The 17604-nt window shown below is 51.8% G+C and overlaps 3 protein-coding genes across 8 annotated transcripts in view; 1 reads left to right on the top strand and 2 right to left on the bottom strand.

Moving 5' to 3' along the window:
- The window catches only part of LOC120948640 (acetylcholine receptor subunit alpha-like), a 28247-nt gene extending 25477 nt beyond the window's left edge, over window positions 1-2770 (bottom strand). Inside the window, exon 1 of one of the 4 annotated variants that reach the window (XM_040365256.2) lies at window positions 2473-2770. The gene's annotated coding sequence lies outside the window, so the exon portion shown is untranslated. Of the gene's footprint in view, window positions 1-1674; window positions 1727-2472 lie in introns of those variants that run through there. The other 3 variants (XM_040365264.2, XM_040365222.2, XM_040365230.2) reach the window with 3 other exon arrangements.
- Window positions 2771-5980: 3210 nt separating this feature from the next.
- On the top strand, window positions 5981-11589 carry LOC120948628 (proton-associated sugar transporter A). 3 transcript variants are annotated; one of them, XM_040365200.2, is made up of 5 exons: window positions 5981-6108; window positions 6908-7470; window positions 7535-8780; window positions 9585-9890; window positions 10015-11589. In XM_040365200.2, the coding sequence occupies exons 2-5, from the start codon at window positions 7232-7234 to the stop codon at window positions 10246-10248; spliced, it is 2025 nt and encodes a 674-aa protein (XP_040221134.2). In that variant the 5' UTR covers window positions 5981-6108; window positions 6908-7231; the 3' UTR covers window positions 10249-11589. The 3 variants fall into 3 exon arrangements, with proteins under 3 accessions (XP_040221134.2, XP_040221123.2, XP_040221141.2); XM_040365189.2 differs by having other exon boundaries at window positions 5981-6214; XM_040365207.2 differs by having other exon boundaries at window positions 5981-6234.
- Window positions 11590-11677: 88 nt separating this feature from the next.
- LOC120948621 (tetratricopeptide repeat protein 21B-like) lies at window positions 11678-16584 on the bottom strand. Its single transcript, XM_040365177.2, has 2 exons — window positions 13961-16584; window positions 11678-13440 (listed from the first exon to the last, which is right to left on the bottom strand). The coding sequence occupies exons 1-2, from the start codon at window positions 16480-16482 to the stop codon at window positions 11943-11945; spliced, it is 4020 nt and encodes a 1339-aa protein (XP_040221111.2). The 5' UTR covers window positions 16483-16584; the 3' UTR covers window positions 11678-11942.
- Between the last annotated feature and the right edge of the window lie 1020 nt (window positions 16585-17604).

Genomic DNA, 17604 nt, shown 5'->3' with positions numbered 1-17604 from the left:
CGCCCGGAAACACACACACACACACACGTGTACATATGCAAAGAGAAACACAAGGGATATACGGCGACTCGACTCGAGATGGGGGAGATGATTACATAAACCACGAGGATGGATTACTTTTAGCGTTCGCAGCGCGATGAACAGCCACCGATAGCTTAATTGAAAATTCAGGACGACCAACCGACCCCAAAAGCCCAACCCCTACCGCCTCTACCACTCACCCACAACTCGTACCCTCTCACTCACTCTTCCGCAATGTTCCGTTCCCTCGTTCGTCGTTCAAAAAATAAAAAAATAAAAGTTAATTTTCATGTTTCCGTTTGACAGTTTATCTCGCAGCTTCCTTGCCATTGTGGCCACGGGCTAGGTCGTCGTATACCATAGCCCCATTTCCCCACCACCGAGAGCAGCCGAGATAAAAGTTGTGAATGCGAAGGTTGTGGCAGGGGGTTCCAGCTTCCCAAAAGTTCTCTTCCAAATCTGCCCGCCAATCCAGCGTGGTAGTGGTGAGCAAGGAGGTGCTGCTAAAGCTGCCCCCAAATCCTCCAACCCCCTCCTGAAAACCCCGTGGATATATTCCCGTGCCGATATGTTTGGTTAAAGATTCGTACAATCCATCCCAAGCTCTCACCCCCCCACCCCCCCTCAAACGCGGCTCCATCTCACTCACTCACATTTTATCACTACCAACGCCCGACGGTTTCTTTTTCGCTTCTTCTTGCTCGGCAATCTACGGTTTTTCTTCACTCAGCTCTCTATTTCTCGACCTATCAACCTCTCTCTTTATCTCTCTCTCTCTCTCTTTCGTGTCCCACCCTCATCCGGCGCTCGGCGTCTGGCTGACATCTTCTTATCTCGCAGCCACGCCACTCCTGTCATCGGGATGAAGTAAAAGCTCGCCCACGAGGACGAGGTCTCGCTTCGCGGGTCGGGCAAGCCCCCTCCCGTGCGATCGGAAAATTATCTAATTCTATTGCATAACTTGCAAATGTGGACTTTCCCCCCCCCCGCTTCCCTGGGCGCGGTTGTCAGCCCTGACGGTGGAAGTTAAGTTGTTGTTAGTTGACAGTTAGTTAGTGCTGGGGCGAGGCAGCATTCTCTCCGTCTTCTCACACCCTATTGCCGCGCACCGAATGGGCCCTATTTATGCAACTATCTTCCCTATCGCCTTCCTTTCACCACCCCACTCTCCGCGTGTCTCCCATTCACCGTACCATCCCTGCGACCGAGGGAAGAAGTCGCTCTCCCGCTCTCTTCCGGTGAGAAATTAAGATAGTACAACACCCATATTCTCCCCGCTGTAAGATAAATACACACGTGCGACGGGCTAGTCTGCGAGCTTGCCAACGTGTTTGTGTGTGAGAGATTCCGTCTTTTTTTTTTTTTTGCTGCTTTCTTACCGAAGTAAGTCGTCTTTTCTTTCAAAGGCGCTCAAGTTACACAATATTAAGGCGTGTTTTCTTGGTGACTTGAAACCGTCGAACCCCCCCCACCCCAAATAGCACACTCACACACACACACACAAAGAAAAGGAACCAGGGGTAGCACCATATCAGCAGTAAACACACGCACAAAAGGACAATTTTGCGCATTTGTTCGTCCACTTTCCAACCGAACAAAAGGAAAGGGCCGTTTTGCAGCATCCTTCACACCATTCACATTGCCTGCCATTACCTGCAGTCCGTGCAGACCGACCCGTTCCGAGTGCGGGGGGGGGGGGGGGTGGCTATCCGTTCCGGGGCTTCTTTACGCCACCACTGGTCGCGGAATAGTGTCCTGCTGCCGCGTACGCGACTGTTGATGATGACGGTACGTTGATGGGTGATGTTGGCCGCTTGGCAGCATGTTGACGCCAAGCGCTGTAGCGCTAAATTCGCTTTTCGCTGCGTGCAGATTGATCGCCTCTGGTCACTCTGGGGGTGGGGGGTGGGGGGGGGGAGTTTGCTTTTTGTTTCCTTGCTTCAGCTACGGCCGTTTATTCACCCCCTCCCACGAAAGGGTGGTCTCCTTTGTAAACACACTCTTTGCTTTTTCTATTGCTTCTTCTTTCCGCGCCTTTCACTGTTTCTCCTGACCGCACACTGCGATTGTGGCACACTATCGGTTTCGCTTTCGCTCCTTCCTAGACCGCAGGGCTGGCAAGAAAGGCAGGACAATTGGCTATCATCCCGTTGCAGCGAACCAGTGGCGCGCGTCCTTGCAAATGCAACGCAAACCACCAGTAAACCGCTTCCTAGCTTCCCCTACCACCGTGACTAAGCTATCCTTCCCAATCCAGGGAAACTATTAGAAACTGATAAAAAAAATTTACTTCAAATTTCACTTACACTAACTAACACACTGTGTCGAGGTGTGGGGAAAGGAAGGAAGGTGGTAAAAAAAGCGGAACACCCCACAGGATTGGCCGTGCCACAAGAACAACAACAAAATCGACCAAACGGGTCGTGGCTACACCACGATGACCCAACTCACCCAAAAGTGCCCGCGCCTCTGTGATAACACACACAAACACACACACACACACGATTTCGCCAGGAGCGCTAAATGGTCTCCTGTACAGCCCTGTGCCCACTGTCAAACAACACTGACGCGGCTGCCGAGCGAAGGAGCGCTAGTCGGAGGACGACAGCCTGCGCGCTCCAGCTCGTGCTGTACCGGGGCGGCGAGGTGGACGGATGCTGTGGATGCACAGCGAGAGCGATCTGCTGCTGGTCGATACTCTCAGGCGCTACGCTCTACCGTAGCTCCCGTCGCTTTGCTGATAACCGTCCGCACGCTCACCGCTCAGCAGCTGAGCTGCCGGAGGTGCAACGAGCTTTCGTCGGCTAGAGCGCGATAGAGAGGGAGTGTTTTAGGTACGCGAGCGCGAATCGTGGCCACCCGAAGCTTCGCGCACGGGAAAGCATCATCCAGTGCATGGGAAGAAGAAGAGGAAAGTCGTCCTGTGTTGTTGTTGTATTTTTTCTTTTGTTATTCGTTATTTTGTTACTATTTGTGCGATGTATTGTTTTGGCCGTGCTTGGGAGTTACTTTCGAACATTGTTTTGTCTAACACAAAAAAAAAAACCCTTAACAGAACTTTCATTCAACTAACCCTGACAGTACAAAATAAAACATTAAAGAACAGCCGTTTCCATTTCACCCCCCGAAAGCTTCCAACTACTTTCAGTAATTAAATCGAATGAATAAATCAAATTACCTAACAGCATTATCGTCTCTCGCATCGGCTGGTAAGCGACTCACGCGCCCCACCTACGTCAGCTTCCGGCCGCGTTTGGTACAAATGCGCCAACCCCCTCTCCCCCTCCTGGTAAGAATGTTAAACAAAGCCGTAAACAAAAGAGAAAATACAATAACATACCAGCACACAATGGGCAGCCTGGGCAGGAGCGGTGATAAATGAAGAGAAAAATGAACTAAAACCTCGCACTACAGAAAGGAGAGCACGAGCGACGAAGCAGCAGCACACGCTCGGTTAAAAGATTTTGCAACGAATTGAGATTCGGTCCGTTGCCCCATCGTGTGTGTGTGTGTGTGCCGCCGATTGCTGCACAGTACACGGTAGAGAAAGCTGTGGCTTTTCAGAACGCCGCCGCTACCATCACACGCTGCCGTCACCCAGTCACCGTCGTCTGTCATGCATGTACATATTGGGGGGAAAAAATCGTTCACCTTGTTTCTTTATCAATAGCTTACATCACACAGCATGCACACGCAGAGAGAGAGAGCGGGCTGCTTCTGCTTCTGCTGATGGGTTGCTGCTGCTGCTGCTGTGTCCTCTTTTTTAACAGGATTTATTTGCGCAATCGCATAATGGCTTCAGCTACTCCTTGGCTACTAAATGGATGGCTGCGAGAGAATGAGTAAGAGGCATGCTTCGCCAGATAGAAACGGAGAGATAAAGAAAGAGGGAGAGAGAGAGAGAGAGAGAAAGAGAGAAGGAAGAGAAGTAGAGGGGAAAGATTGGTAGCAGCGAGCTGAAAGCGGATGACAGGGGGATGATATCTAGAATGAAAGCTCATTGTGAGAAGCTTGTGACGCAGCTGCCAATAACCATGCCGTGTGCCGAGCACGACGGGAGATGCGAAAGCTAATGTCTAAAGGCTTTAGAATCACAGACACACACAAACACACATTCGACGTAATCTCGGGTTTGTGAGACTGTGGCGGCCTCGGCACGACGAAGACGACGGGCACACAATGTGGCCCGATTAAAAAGTCATTAACGACGAAGGGCATCTTCCGGCTGCGTGTGTAAACAGTGTTCCTGGGAAGAGATGGACTGGTCCCCTGTCCTCCCCCGATAAGAGAAGGTCTCGTGCCTGACATCTGACTTTTACGGCAGCAGCGAACGATTGAACGCTCCTTCGGGGGAGGGCGACGTCATCGGTTCATCACAATCTTTATGCGACGACCGCCATTGCACCCGCCATTGTCGGCAGGATGCGATTCAAGCTACCAACTACTGCTACTACTACTACCAGAACACTAAGCTCTCCTCGCTGACATGTGCTACCAGCACCGCTCGACCGCACTCACTTGATTCGACCTCATTTAGCTTCAACTTCTCACTCTCTTGTAGTCCGTCGCTCTCGGACTTTAATGCTACACTCCCATTGTAAAGGACCGATCAGTCGAAGTTGACTAATGCCGTGGGACAAATATTTGAAGCACAGACCCTTCGACCCACATTTACACACATACACACACATACACGGGATGCTCTTTTTCAGCAGGTTTAGACCGTAGCACTAATTGGGCTTAAAGAGAATGGTTTAATTATTCTTCGCTGCTGACACGTGCGCATACGGTTGGTTGAATGGTTTTCGGTATCATCATCATCGGTCGGAATAATTGCACGCTGTCAGTCTGGCCCGGCCAGCTCAGCCGCTCCGCACCGCACCGAGAGCAGCAGACAGTAGCAAGAACGGAATTCTCCAGAGATCTAATTAGGATGGCAGTAACGGAATAAGAAGCTTACCGCAACCAGCCCGATACCTTTCAGCGAAGGGATTGCTAGTGGACTGACATGGCGGATGACATCCGAATAAGCATTTGGTACAGTAATAATAGTAGCGGAAGTTGTAGAGCTTTCTTGGAACAGTATAATTACATCTCGCTAGTTGTGTGAGCTGAAATGGGAAGAGCTACAGAATAATATTTGTAAAAGCAATAAACGCCTATAGCGAACCTGATTTAGTTAGTTGAGTATCTGGTAGCATTTGCTACAAAAAGTTATCCTACTCGAGCGAAATATCACAAGCCATCATTTTTTCGGATCATAGAAACATTTCTAGATCAGGGGGTTCTGTTTGCAATGATCTAACGTCACCGGTGCGTAACGGTCTATCAATTCCACGTGCAGACCACCAGCGATCAGATTCCATCATAACGTCGCTGACATAACGCGCGTACGTCATGTGATCGATCTGAAATGGTATGTATAGCCCGGTTATGGCCTAATTATGCCACAACTTTCGACCGAACGTGGTACGGGAGGGGACTACCAGGAAGCCACAAATGTAGCGCTACCCAAGACCAAGATCCCTTGCTTGAGTGCGGCCGGGCGCAAGGTGCAAGGTGACACAGTACGCATTGGGACATGGTTTTAGAGCAAAGATGAGGGAGGAAAAACACTCATTTTCACGTGAAGATATCTCCTACTTCTAGTGACATAGCTATCAAAGTGGTATTTATATGAGGTTAAAATCATTTCGCCCAATAAAGGACAAAAATGACAAAAAAAAACAGGCTATAACTTACGGTCGAGCAGTTCGCGGCGAGATCTCTGAGTTTCCACTCACTTCTTTGCAGCTACACCCACAAGACCTAAAGAAGAGGAAAAAGAAAACCAAAACCACAAATGAATCCCGACTAGTGCAACTCCAATAGATATCCCTCGCTTTCGCTAAGTATACTGCAAACGGAAGACATACTTATTTGGACGGCTCCTCGTCTCTGGCCCCGGGATCCACCCCCCCCCGCCCCCCGCTCCGCCGTGTCGGCTCTGTGTCCGAGCGCGGGCGTGCGATTCGGTGGGTCGCATCAGTCGCGCGCGGCACAACTGGTGAGCTGGTGGTTACAGCGGGACGACGTACCGCCAGCAGTGTGAGCAACTTCAGAGCTAATAGCGAACCCGTCGAGGCTAGTTGTGCTGACTGGCTCTAGTGCACGCTACACGTACCAACAGTTGCCCCCAGCGTGTTGTTCCAGGGTTTGGGTTTTGGGTTTTTAGTAATTCTAGCCTGATTTTGCAATTAACAACTGCATCTATTGTGTGTGTGTGTGTGTGTGTGTGTGTATATCTAATGTGAATGTACTCGTGTGAATGTGTGATCATAAGTGTGTATGTTATGTAAACATGTTGCTAATTAATATTGTTGCTACAAAGTAATAATTTTTCAAAAAAACTGAAATGAACAATTAACGCTGTTAGAAGCTCTCCAATGTGTGTGTGTGTGTGTGTGTGTGTGTGTGTGTGTGTGTGTGTGTGTGTGTAATATACAAAAACCATATTTCACCTTTGTATTCCCCTCCATGTGACGAATAGTGTTTTATAATCTGAAAAACAATTTACGACATAACAGTGCATGCGCTACCCTTCTTCCGCGTGTACCACAATGGCACTGTTTCTTTGCTTAATCTAATTAACTCCCAGTACGCGCGGTAACTGTACACATTTTAATCCAAGGTAATCAGCACCGTCCTAAGTGCTGACAACTCGGTGCCTTGAGTAACGCTAGAATCTAGCACTCCATTATTAAGATCTTCATAGTTTAAGTTTGCAGGGAACACAGGCACTATCCGTGATGCAACGTGATCTAGCATGAGGCGATATCGCAAGTGATAAGCTTCTAATTCAACATCATGTAAAACAGTTTGTTTGCTTTTTACGTTCATTTTATAGTAAACTATTTCCCTAAACCATTCGGTTCGGGTCTTCAGTTTGAAAGATGATGACATTGCCGAGCGCAGGATTATGGTCGACAGCCACCAGCATCTAAATCAACACTCAACAGTATTCAACGGGTTCAACCGTTCAAGCATCAGCACCGCTAGGACTGTGATAGATGGGAAACGGTGCTTTAGCAGCTGCTTCTGCTCATCAATCAGCTAAACGAAAGCTTCATAGCCTGTTATGTGCTGTTGCTAGTAGCCGCTAGTAGAGATCTGGACTCATCCAGGAGTTAGTTAGGTACTGTGAAAGTGTGAGAGAAAGCCAACCGAAGCCATGGACAAACTGCACGACTATCAAGGAGTGGCGGGGCGATGGCACGAGCTCCGTTCGAACGTGAGCCAATGGCGCAGCGAGTGGCGCGAGAGACACCCGGGCGGTGTGCGGCAGTACCTGAAGGACACGATACTGCAGGCCGGACCGTCGCACACATCCGACCCGATAGGCACGGATACCGAGCACGGTGTGCGGACGGGCTGGAACGAAGGTGCGGTTGATTTCTCGCACATCTATCGGTAGGTACATCCGCTTTGATAAGCGGCTAGTGGCTGTATGTTCTGACCTGCGCTTACCTTCCAGTCGCAAGACACGCCTGGAGCTGATCCGCATCTCGGCCGCCGTGATGGGGATCGAGTTTTCCTACGCCGCCGAGACGGCGTTCGTTTCGCCGACCCTGCTGAAGATTGGCGTTGAGCATCAGCACATGACGCTGGTGTGGTGTCTGTCGCCGCTGGTCGGCTTTTTCCTAACGCCCGTGCTCGGTTCGCTCAGCGACCGGTGTCGCAGCAAGTTCGGCCGCCGAAGACCGTTCATCATGCTGCTGTCATTGGGCGTACTGCTCGGGCTGCTGCTCGTCCCGAACGGCGAGGACGTTGGGTACGCGATGGGCGACTTTAACCCGTACGCGGTCAACGTAACGGCTGGTGGCAACAGCACCAGCGACAGTACGCCAGCGAGCCTGGTGTGGCAGGAACCGGTGGACACGAGCACGGTGGATCCCGTAGTGTCGACCGTTATCCCACCGACCGTTCCCGAGCATCGGCCCCGCCATCCGTGGGGCATCTTTTTCACCATCCTCGGCACGGTGCTGCTCGACTTTGACGCGGACGCCTGCCAAAGCCCGGCCCGGGCGTTCCTGCTGGACGTGACCGTGCCGGAGGACCACGCCCGGGGCCTATCCACCTTCACCATCATGGCCGGGCTGGGCGGGTTCATGGGCTACTCGCTCGGTGGCATCGACTGGGACAGCACCTCGCTCGGCATCGTGCTCGGCGGGCACGTCCGGGCCGTCTTTTCGCTCATCACCGTCATCTTTATCGTGTGCGTCCTCTGCACCGTGACGAGCTTCAGCGAGATCCCGCTCTGGATACTGGAGGAAGAGCTGGAACGGCAGGACCCGCCGGTGGAGGGGCGCTCGAACCGACTCGCCAGCGAGGAACCGGCCACGTACGGTGCCACGCGGCACGACCGCCGGTCCCAGCCGGAGGCATCGCCGGCCAGCGCCAGCTACGACGAACTGCCGGGCGAAAACTTCACCGAGACAAGCTTTAGCGGTCCGCCCGCGTCCAAATCGCCCGCCAATGGGGACGCCAATGTGGGCAGCAGTGTCAGGCGCAGCGTGGATGAGAATGGGCGCGAGACGCCCTGCGAGGAAGGCGACAAGCCAACCGTTACGCTCAGCATGTATCTGCTGTCGATCGTCTATATGCCGCACTCGCTGCGGATGGTCTGCCTGACGAACCTGTTCTGCTGGATGGCACACGTCTGCTATTCGCTCTACTTTACCGATTTTGTCGGCGAGGCTGTGTTCGATGGGGACCCAAAGGTAAGACCGATTCGCTGGGAAAAAGACAGATGCACCGAAGCTGACGGGGTTTTCGCCGGATGTGTGGGGCTTTGGGACACTGTTTTTCAAGTAGGTTGAATGCTGAATACTACTACTAGAAGCATGTGATTCAGGAACTATCGAACAGTTTCACCCTTGTAGGATTCCAAGATCATCGGAAAATGGTAAACTTTCGTGAAGATTTGTGAATCGTTGAACATGTTTGAATATTCGATAGTTGGAGTCGTTTTGACTCTCGAAATTTGTCAACTTCACCAGCTGAGAATGACAGGACCCAACAGTACAGAGCATTTCAGCACAAAAGATTATGAATTTCAAATGATCTTCAAAACATGAGAGCGAGGCATGCTGTCAGGCTTTTTTAAGTTATTTTCGAAATGAAGTCTTACTCTTGGATCTCTGGTGACGGTAACTCTACTTCAATTACTGTGGCGAATGTGGCGTCAAAGATCGTCAACTTGAATACTCAGTGCCATGGGAATTAAGGATGACTCGTGACAAGACTCGTCATGTTCGTAAAGGTCTTTTTCAAATAAGGATTTTAACTTTTGAACTGCAAATTTAGCACGCAATTAACAGTTGACGTGACAAACTAGAACAATTTGATTTCTTGAAATCTTGTAGATTAGAAACAGAGAGTTTACATGAATCTTTGATGGCTCACATATCTCTCATAGTTTTTTTAGCGTTATTCCAATTGATTCCATGTTTCGAAAGAATCTGTTAGTATCATACTGCTAAATCAGAACAACACACCTACCTATTATATGGCATCCGTTGCAGGCACTCGACGGTACCGAAAAGTATTTGCTGTACGAAGCGGGCGTCCGGTTCGGCTGCTGGGGCATGGCCATGTACTCGCTGTCCTGCGCCTGCTACTCCCTGATCATCGAACGGCTCATCAAGCGCTTCCGGGCTAAGAGTGTCTACGTCGGCGGGCTGCTCTTCTACTGCCTGGGGATGTCGCTGATGGCCCTGTCGAAGCACCGTGTCGGGGTGATCGTGTTTAGCTGGACTGCGGGCGTTATGTATTCCACCCTCTTCACCATGCCGTATCTGCTTGTCGCACACTACCATTCGGAAGGTGTGGTAAGTGTCAACCGAGAGTCAACCGATAAGACCATTAAAGCCAACTAACTCAACGCATATGCTCTCTCTCTCTCTCTCTCTCTCTCTCTCTCTCTCTCTCTCTCTATCTGTTTTCCTTTTGCAGTTCGAAGTAAATGAATGTGGCATTGCAAAGCAGAGCACGGGTGCGATCCGTGGACTCGGCACGGACGTGGCCATCGTCAGCAGCATGGTGTTTTTGGCCCAGTTTGTGCTGTCCATCTGTATGGGATCGATCGTGGCCTGGACCGGCACAACGACGGCCGTCGTTACGATCGCTGCCATGTTAAGCTTCTGCGGTGCCCTTTCCGCCACCCAAATTATGTATCTGAATTTGTGAATGTTCAGACCCGCGCAGCGAATGAAAGGAGAGGAAAATAAGTATTGCTTTTGATTTTAAGCGTAGACATCTATCCCAAGCACCATGCATCCTTAGCAATTTGTACGCCCTTCAACGTGGGTGTGTATGTTAATCTTTCTAGTAAGTTTTAGTCCAGACTCGTTTACTGCATAGTTATCTGCGATGGTAATTTGTGGTTCGCATTTCATATTAACATTTATAATGAAGCACAAGAATCGTATAAAAAAAGGAAGCTGAAAACAGGGACAGAGCGTTCGGCCAGTTTGCTTGTGAGTACGTTAATTTTCACTAGTATACTTTGCAAATGTCCACTTGCTGTTGATATATGTAATATAAGTGTGTGATGTAGGAGTTTCATTACTATACGAATTTAGTTTAGCTTCTTTTGCCCAAATATTATAATATGTTTAAATATTGCATCGTTGCGAACGTTGTGTCATTTCTCATTCGGAAATTCGAATCGAAAGTTTATAAAACATAATTAGTTCCAGTTGCTGCCTTTTCGATATTATACCGCGTTCATTGTTCTACTGTTTTTAACAACTATACTCTCTATAGATGGCCATGGTTATCAACGTCAAAAGTCGTGAGACTATTTCCATATCTGTAATTGGTAAAAACTGGTATGCCTCGTTTGCCACCATCTTAAGCGCAAAAAATTCTCATTTTTCTTTTCCAAATGCAACGAAATTATTGTATTATTGTAAGAAATTGTGCGACGAATATAATAGAAGACAACTCGAGCAAATTTCCTAATTACCTAAACAATACATTAATGAATAAATCAAATGATTATGAATACACAACTAAACCAAAGTATAAACATATAGGTTAAAAATGAACAAATACATCAATCTATTCATAATACTATCATAGCTCTGTCTGTGAATATTGTAAAATGTACTTAGTTGGTCAAAGGTTGTTAAGTTAGGGGCTATCTGCATGACTCTCCCGGTACATGATACCATTAGGTTTAAGAAACTTGCAAGACCACCCTAGGTAGATATGCCAATGCGAAAACGAATAATAAAAGGAAGAAGAAGAAGATAATTTGAAGTGAGTGAAGTGAATATTTAAACAATTGTTTCTGAATCTCAATGTAGCTATTTCGTTCTGCAAACTGTATAATTTAAATTATGGATACAATAAATTAAGAAAAGGATGGTTTAGAAAAAAAAAGTTTACTTATACAGGCCGTTAAATATGAGTGAGATTTGTGAGTAGGTGAAATGAAAATTAAGGCAATATTTTACCAACTGGACGAAACGTACGTGATGAGCTGTTGCCGCACAGCCGATAATGTACAGCTGATCCTTTGTGAAAGAACTTAGTATATATATAATATACGTACTAGTAGCGCTGTCCACATTTGGTCTTTCTTTCTTCAAATGAAAGCGAACGCCTTCGATGATTAAAACTGCCATGTGCAGGTGAATAAATATTATTGCCTAAAAGTGTGTGCTACACAATGTACCAAACTGGAAGTGCACTTGGTGGGTGTATAAATTTCATCATTTGCGAGATTGTGCGATTTTGGGAATGTTAAAAATGATCTTTCACTCTGCCAACGTTTGCCAATGCCCTGGTTCGCTAGAAATCACGTATACATGCCATCCTTTACGGTGTATATCAACTACTTGAGGTGGTGGCCCAGCAGTGGGGTTTGCCCTCCTTCACACCTTCAGATTGTTGCGGCACTTTTCCAAAATGTCTTTCCGTATCGACGGGTACTCGGGATGCAGCTTCAGCACCTGCTGGCAGATGTCGATCGCGTCCGCGTACCGCTTGTTCTTCATGTAGTTGAACGCCAGCTTGTAGCCGACGTTCGGCTTCGACTTGCCGCAGTACCGCCACGCGCTGTCGTAGTACAGTGCGGCGGCCCGATAGTTTTGCTCCTTCTCGAACGCGATACCGCACAGCTCGTACGCCTTCATGCACGACTTGTTGTGCTGCAGCACGCGCTTCAGCAGATCGGTCGCCAGCTCGTACTTGCCCGCCTGGTTGTACAGGTCGGCGAGCAGCAGCCAGCACTTCTCCAGATACTCGGCCTCCTCGAACGTCCACGCGTTTTTCGCCACCCGCTTGAGCTGGTTCTTCGCCCGCTGGCCCTGCTTCAGTATGACGTGCGTCACCGCCATGCCGTAGATCGCCCCGATGTACTCGTCCTGGGACGCGATGGCGGTAAAGTTTTGCAGCGCCTGCTCGACGTTGTGCTTGTGGCGGGACGCGACCAGCAGAAAGTTTTCCAGCAGCCGATGGTTGAGCGCCTCGTTGTCCAGCACGCCCGGCCGGGGCTTCAGCTCGTTCAGCAGCCGTTCGGCGGTGCGCAGTGCCATCGCGCGCGAATCCTTTATCTCGAGATCGTCCGCCCCGATGTCGATGACGGACCCTTCGGTCGGCAGGTCGCCGTCCGGGTTGAGACAGATCTCGATCATGTTGTATATCGCCTGCTGGCCCCACTCCTCGTTCCGCCGGCAGTAGTTGAACAGGCGCAGCGCACTGTTCGGGTTGCCGCGGTACCACTCGCACAGCCCCTTGCAGTAGCTCAGGCCCGCCTCACCGTCCGACCGGGTCGCTTCCTCCTCGGCCCGCTGCAGAAAGGTGGCCGCCTCGACCAGCGTGCCGCTGCGCCGCAGCACCTCGATCAGCCGGGCCAGCGCCGTCCAGTAGGTGGGCTGGTAGAGCAGCAGCTGCGAGAAGTGGTAGGCCGCATTTTCAAAGTCCATCCGGCGGAAGGACAGGTCGGCCATCATCACCAGCGCCACCTCGTTGTTCGGATCGAGCTGCACGATCTGGACGCACGTGGCCTGACACTCGTCCATCCGGTTCAGCTGCATGTAGATGCGGGCGAGGGCCGCCAGCACGCCGGTATCGTTCGGCGTGTACTTGAGCGCCTCCCGGTAGTGCTGTATCATCTGCTCGTTGTCCCGTATCGCCTGCGACTGCTCCGCCATCAGCACGCAGATCCGGGCCAGCATCTTGTGCTGCTCGCCCGGCAGCCCGGCCGCCGTCTGGTCGAGCAGCAGCCGGTGCTGCACCTTCAGCTGGTTTTCCCGCGCCTCCTTCAGCGTCTGGAGCGACGCATTCAGCTGGCCGGCCTTTTCGCGGATGCGGGCCAGCAGCAGATACTGCTTGGTGCGCACCTGCAACGCCGACAGCTCGTCCGAATCGCTGTACAATCGAGAAATAGATAGAGAGACAGAGGGGAGGGGGGGGGGGGGAGTGGTGTAGAAAAGTGTCACAGTAAAGTTAAAACAAGTGATGGGAAAAATGAAGTTTTCGTCGGAATTGATTCCGGGTAGTAGAACCGGAATCGGTTGCCGGAACCGGCTCCGGAATTGGTTCCGGAATCGGCTCCAGAATTATAATTGGTTCCGGAATCGAAATCGGTTCCGGAATCGGAATCGGTTCCGGAATCGGCTCCGGAATTGGTTCCGAACCATATCTGGAATCGGAATCGGCTCCGGAATTGGTTTCCAGATCGACTTCAGAATCGGAATCGGTTCCGGAATCAACTACGGAATCAGTTTCGAAATCGGCTCCGGAATCGGTCTCAGAATTGGCTACGAAATCGGCTCTGAAATCGACTCCGGAATCGGAATCAACTCCAGTATAGAAAGGTCCAATTCCGAGCTCCCATCACTAGTAAAAATGTGCATTTAAAACAAAAGAAAAAACATAACGATCCTACCTGACACGACTGTTGAGCTCGTCGGCCAGCGTCTGTTCGGCGTTCTGGTACTGCTTCAGCTTCAGGTACAGCTCGGCCAGATCGAGCTTGAGCGGATAGTTTTCCGGGTGCAGTATCGCCTCCTGGTAGTAGGCGATCGCCTTCTGGTACTGGTGTGTGCGCACGTACGCCCGGCCGAGCTTGCTCGCGAGCAGCGCATCGTGCGGGCTCTGCCGGATCGCCTCCCGGTACGCCTTGATCGCGTCGTCCGGCTCCTGGATGGACATGTACGCATCGCCCAGCATCAGGTAGCTCGACGCGCTCGGACAGTTGGCGACCAGCTCGCGGAAGCACTGGGAAAACGCGAGCCGATCCTTGCGCTGGTGCAGATAGATGTAGGCCATCTTCGTTTTCGCCTGCACGTAGTACGGCTGGTTCGGTTGCATGCGCTTCAGCAGCTCGATCGCCTTGGTCTGGTTGCCCTGCTGCAGGTAAAAGTCCGCCATCGCCAGCACCAGCCGGCCCTCCTCGGACGTGCCGCCGAATTCGGCCGACACCAGCTCGAGCAGCTTCAGCGCCTCCGTGTGCTGGTTGAGCTTTTGCTGCGTCTCAATCACCTCCAGGTAGAGCGTGAGCCGATCCGCTATGTTGAGCTGCTGGCCGTCAGGGCCAGCAGCAGCTTTCGCAGTGGTGGAAGCGTTCAGTGGCGTGCCACCGGCGCCGACCGTCGCACTGATGCCGCACAGTCCCATCGCCGCAGTGAAGCTCTTGAGCGCGTCCTCGTACTGCTGCTGGTGCTTCTGTATCATGCCGTACAGCAGATGGTACATCGGGTTCTCCCGCACCTTGAAGCTGTGGCTGAGGCAAATCTCGAGGCTCTGGGCCGCCCGCTGGTACTGCTTCTGCTCGATGTGCACCTCGGCCAGCAGCAGGTGCGCGTGCGAGTAGCCCGGATCGAGCTCCTGCAGGATGCGGTTCAGCGTGGCGGTCGCGAGCGCCACCTCGCCGCCGAGCCGCTGCACCACCGCCAGCAGATAGACGGCCTCGACCAGACCCGGGCAGGCTTTCACGACCGACTCGAGCAGGTTGGCCGCCTGCAGCAGCACCGGATGCTGCTGCAGCTCGCCCGGCGTGGCGTGCTGCGTGTCCACCGACAGGATGCCCTTGACGGGCGAGTGCGCCAGCAGCTCGTGCACCAGCTGCAGCAGAAAGTCCGGATTGAACAGCCGCAGATACTCCGGACCGTACGGGACGGCTTTGAGGTTTTTGAAGTGCGCCTCCGAGGCGGCCAGCAGCAGCTCGGTCGCCTTGGCCGGGTCGCTGTCCGCGTGCAGCTTCGCGGTCATGTACAGCAGCAGCGGGTTCGGCGTGCGGCCCTGTATCTCGGCCAGGAACTCGAGCTGCTGCTTCACCTGGTCCGACACGCCGCTCTCGAGCAGCTGGCAGAGGGTCAGCCCGCACAGCGTGCGGATCGAGCTGTCGTTCACCTTGGTGGCGGTCTTGAAGTGAGCCACCGCCTCCCGGTACCGCCGCTGCAGGATCGCCTGGTAGCCCAGCTCGGTCAGGTAGTCCGCGTTCGAGCCCTTCAGCTTGACCGCCCGCTCGACCAGCTTGAACGTTTCCGCAAGCACGCCCGCGTCCCGCCCGCACACCACCGAGTACAGCTGGCCGAGCTGCAGGAACAGCTCCCCGTTGCCGGGCTCGATCTTCTCCACCGAGCTGGCGAGGTACTGCAGGGCGCTGGCGCCCGCCCCACAGTTGCCCTCCTTCACGATCAGCACCATGATCTTGACCGTGAGCGCTTCCAGGCTGGCCGGCTTCTCCACCAGGATGCGGTTCGCCAGCTCGGCCGTGTGCTCCCAGTGCCAGTTCGCCAGGTGCGTCTTCATCTTCTCCACCAGCGGTATGATGATGGTCGGGAAGCCGACCGCCACCTGGTTCAGCACCGCGGTGGCCGCATCGAAATCGTTGTTCAGCTGGTAGAACCGCACCTGGCCGAGGTACGCGTCCAGCTGCTTGCCGCCCAGCTCGAGGGCCCGCCCGAACAGCTCCAGCGTTTGGTTGGTCGTGCGGCCGAGCTGCAGCTCGCACCAGCCCTTGAGCGACAGCATGTCCGCGTGGTTCGGCGCCAGCCGCAGTGCCTTGTCCGCGTACTCCTTCGCCTTCTCCGTTTTGCCGCTCAGGTGCAGAAACAGGGCGGCGTAGTAGGCCGACTGGGCGGTGAGCCGCTTGCGCTCCTCCTTCAGCTGCCCGTCCAGGCTGATCAGCTCCTCTTTGTCCACGACGTGGCACCGTTTGTGCGTGTACATCAGGCAGAGCGTCACCGCCATGCCGAGGTCCGGCTCGCTGCGCAGCTGGTTCAGCTCGCGGATGCCCTCCTGCAGCCGGAAGCCGTCCAGTATCAGGGCGAGCCCGTTCAGGAAGCGGAAGCTCACCTCGTTCGTGTACTTGGCCATCGCCTCCAGCGCCGAACGCTGCATCGTGTAGTAGTACCGATTTCGGGCATGGTAGATAATCACGCTCCGGTAATCGTGCTCGTCCATTTTTATTTACTTTTTGTTGTCCCTCGTCCACTCTATGCTGGGACAGAGCAATCGGTTGCGATTAGATTAGACACAGCCAAGCCTACGCCAAGGGGCGACGGATTTGGTAGCGATCCGCTTCTTTTCGGCCGCACTGGCCTCCTTTGTTTACAACCGGTGCGTTGCCATAGTAACGGTTCTTTTATCCTGTTACCCCGCTACACACACAACGAAAGCATTCCGATACACCGGTTTTAGCGGGCTCTTTCCGATTTTAGCGCGCTCGCGGACGGAAAAATTACTGTTTACTGGAAAGTTTCACTAATACTCTGCACTACACTGGTTTCACGATATATTCCAAACTATTTCGCTTCGTTTAGGGTCGGTTGAACAAACAAACAATGAGTTAAATGAAACGCACCGAGAATTACACAGCCGTTCACATTTGCACAAAGAGACAGGTGTCAACCTGTTTGCCTGCCCTTGCAGCAGGGTGACCAGAACTATTTTATGTATCTTTTACATTTTTTTACAGCGAAGCGTGTAGCTCTGTTTGCAAAATTGAGCTACTTTTCATCGGTGGTGCTGGTGCTGGTGCTTCATCGGTGGTGCTTCAAAATGGTGCTCTATGTCGGGGGTCTCCAAAGTTTTCACTTAGTGGGCCGCATTACTTCCGAGCTCTTTCGCACCGGATGAATGTGACAATTCGTGCGTTCCACAAACTTAGCTCATTTCCAAATATATGAATGAAAATCGAGCAGTACGCCGCAGGTGTAAACGCAACATGAACTTCGTTGGTTACACGTTCAAACCAAAAATAAAAAAAAATGTAAAATAGGTAATTTTAAACTGTTAAGATTAATGAAAATATTAGCAACACTAGTAAACAATTGTATGTATCACATATTAACATTTTTTGCTAGGCCACAAGTCGTTTGAACCGTCATGCTCGCGAGTGCGTCGAGAGTTCGTGCCTATTTCGGTATATTGAGCAACAGCCGAACTGAGCTAAGTTCGTCGGACGCGCGAATTGTTACATTCGTCCGGTGTGAAAGAGCTCGATGAGTATGGAGCATCCAAGAAACCTCGGGCATCCTTTGATCTATTTTTCACTGCCATTCCAAAAATCATCTTAGATATTCT

This window comes from Anopheles coluzzii, chromosome X (genome assembly GCF_943734685.1).
Source record: "Anopheles coluzzii chromosome X, AcolN3, whole genome shotgun sequence".
Lineage (NCBI taxonomy): Eukaryota > Metazoa > Arthropoda > Insecta > Diptera > Culicidae > Anopheles > Anopheles coluzzii.
This window is presented reverse-complemented; position numbering and strand designations above follow the sequence as displayed.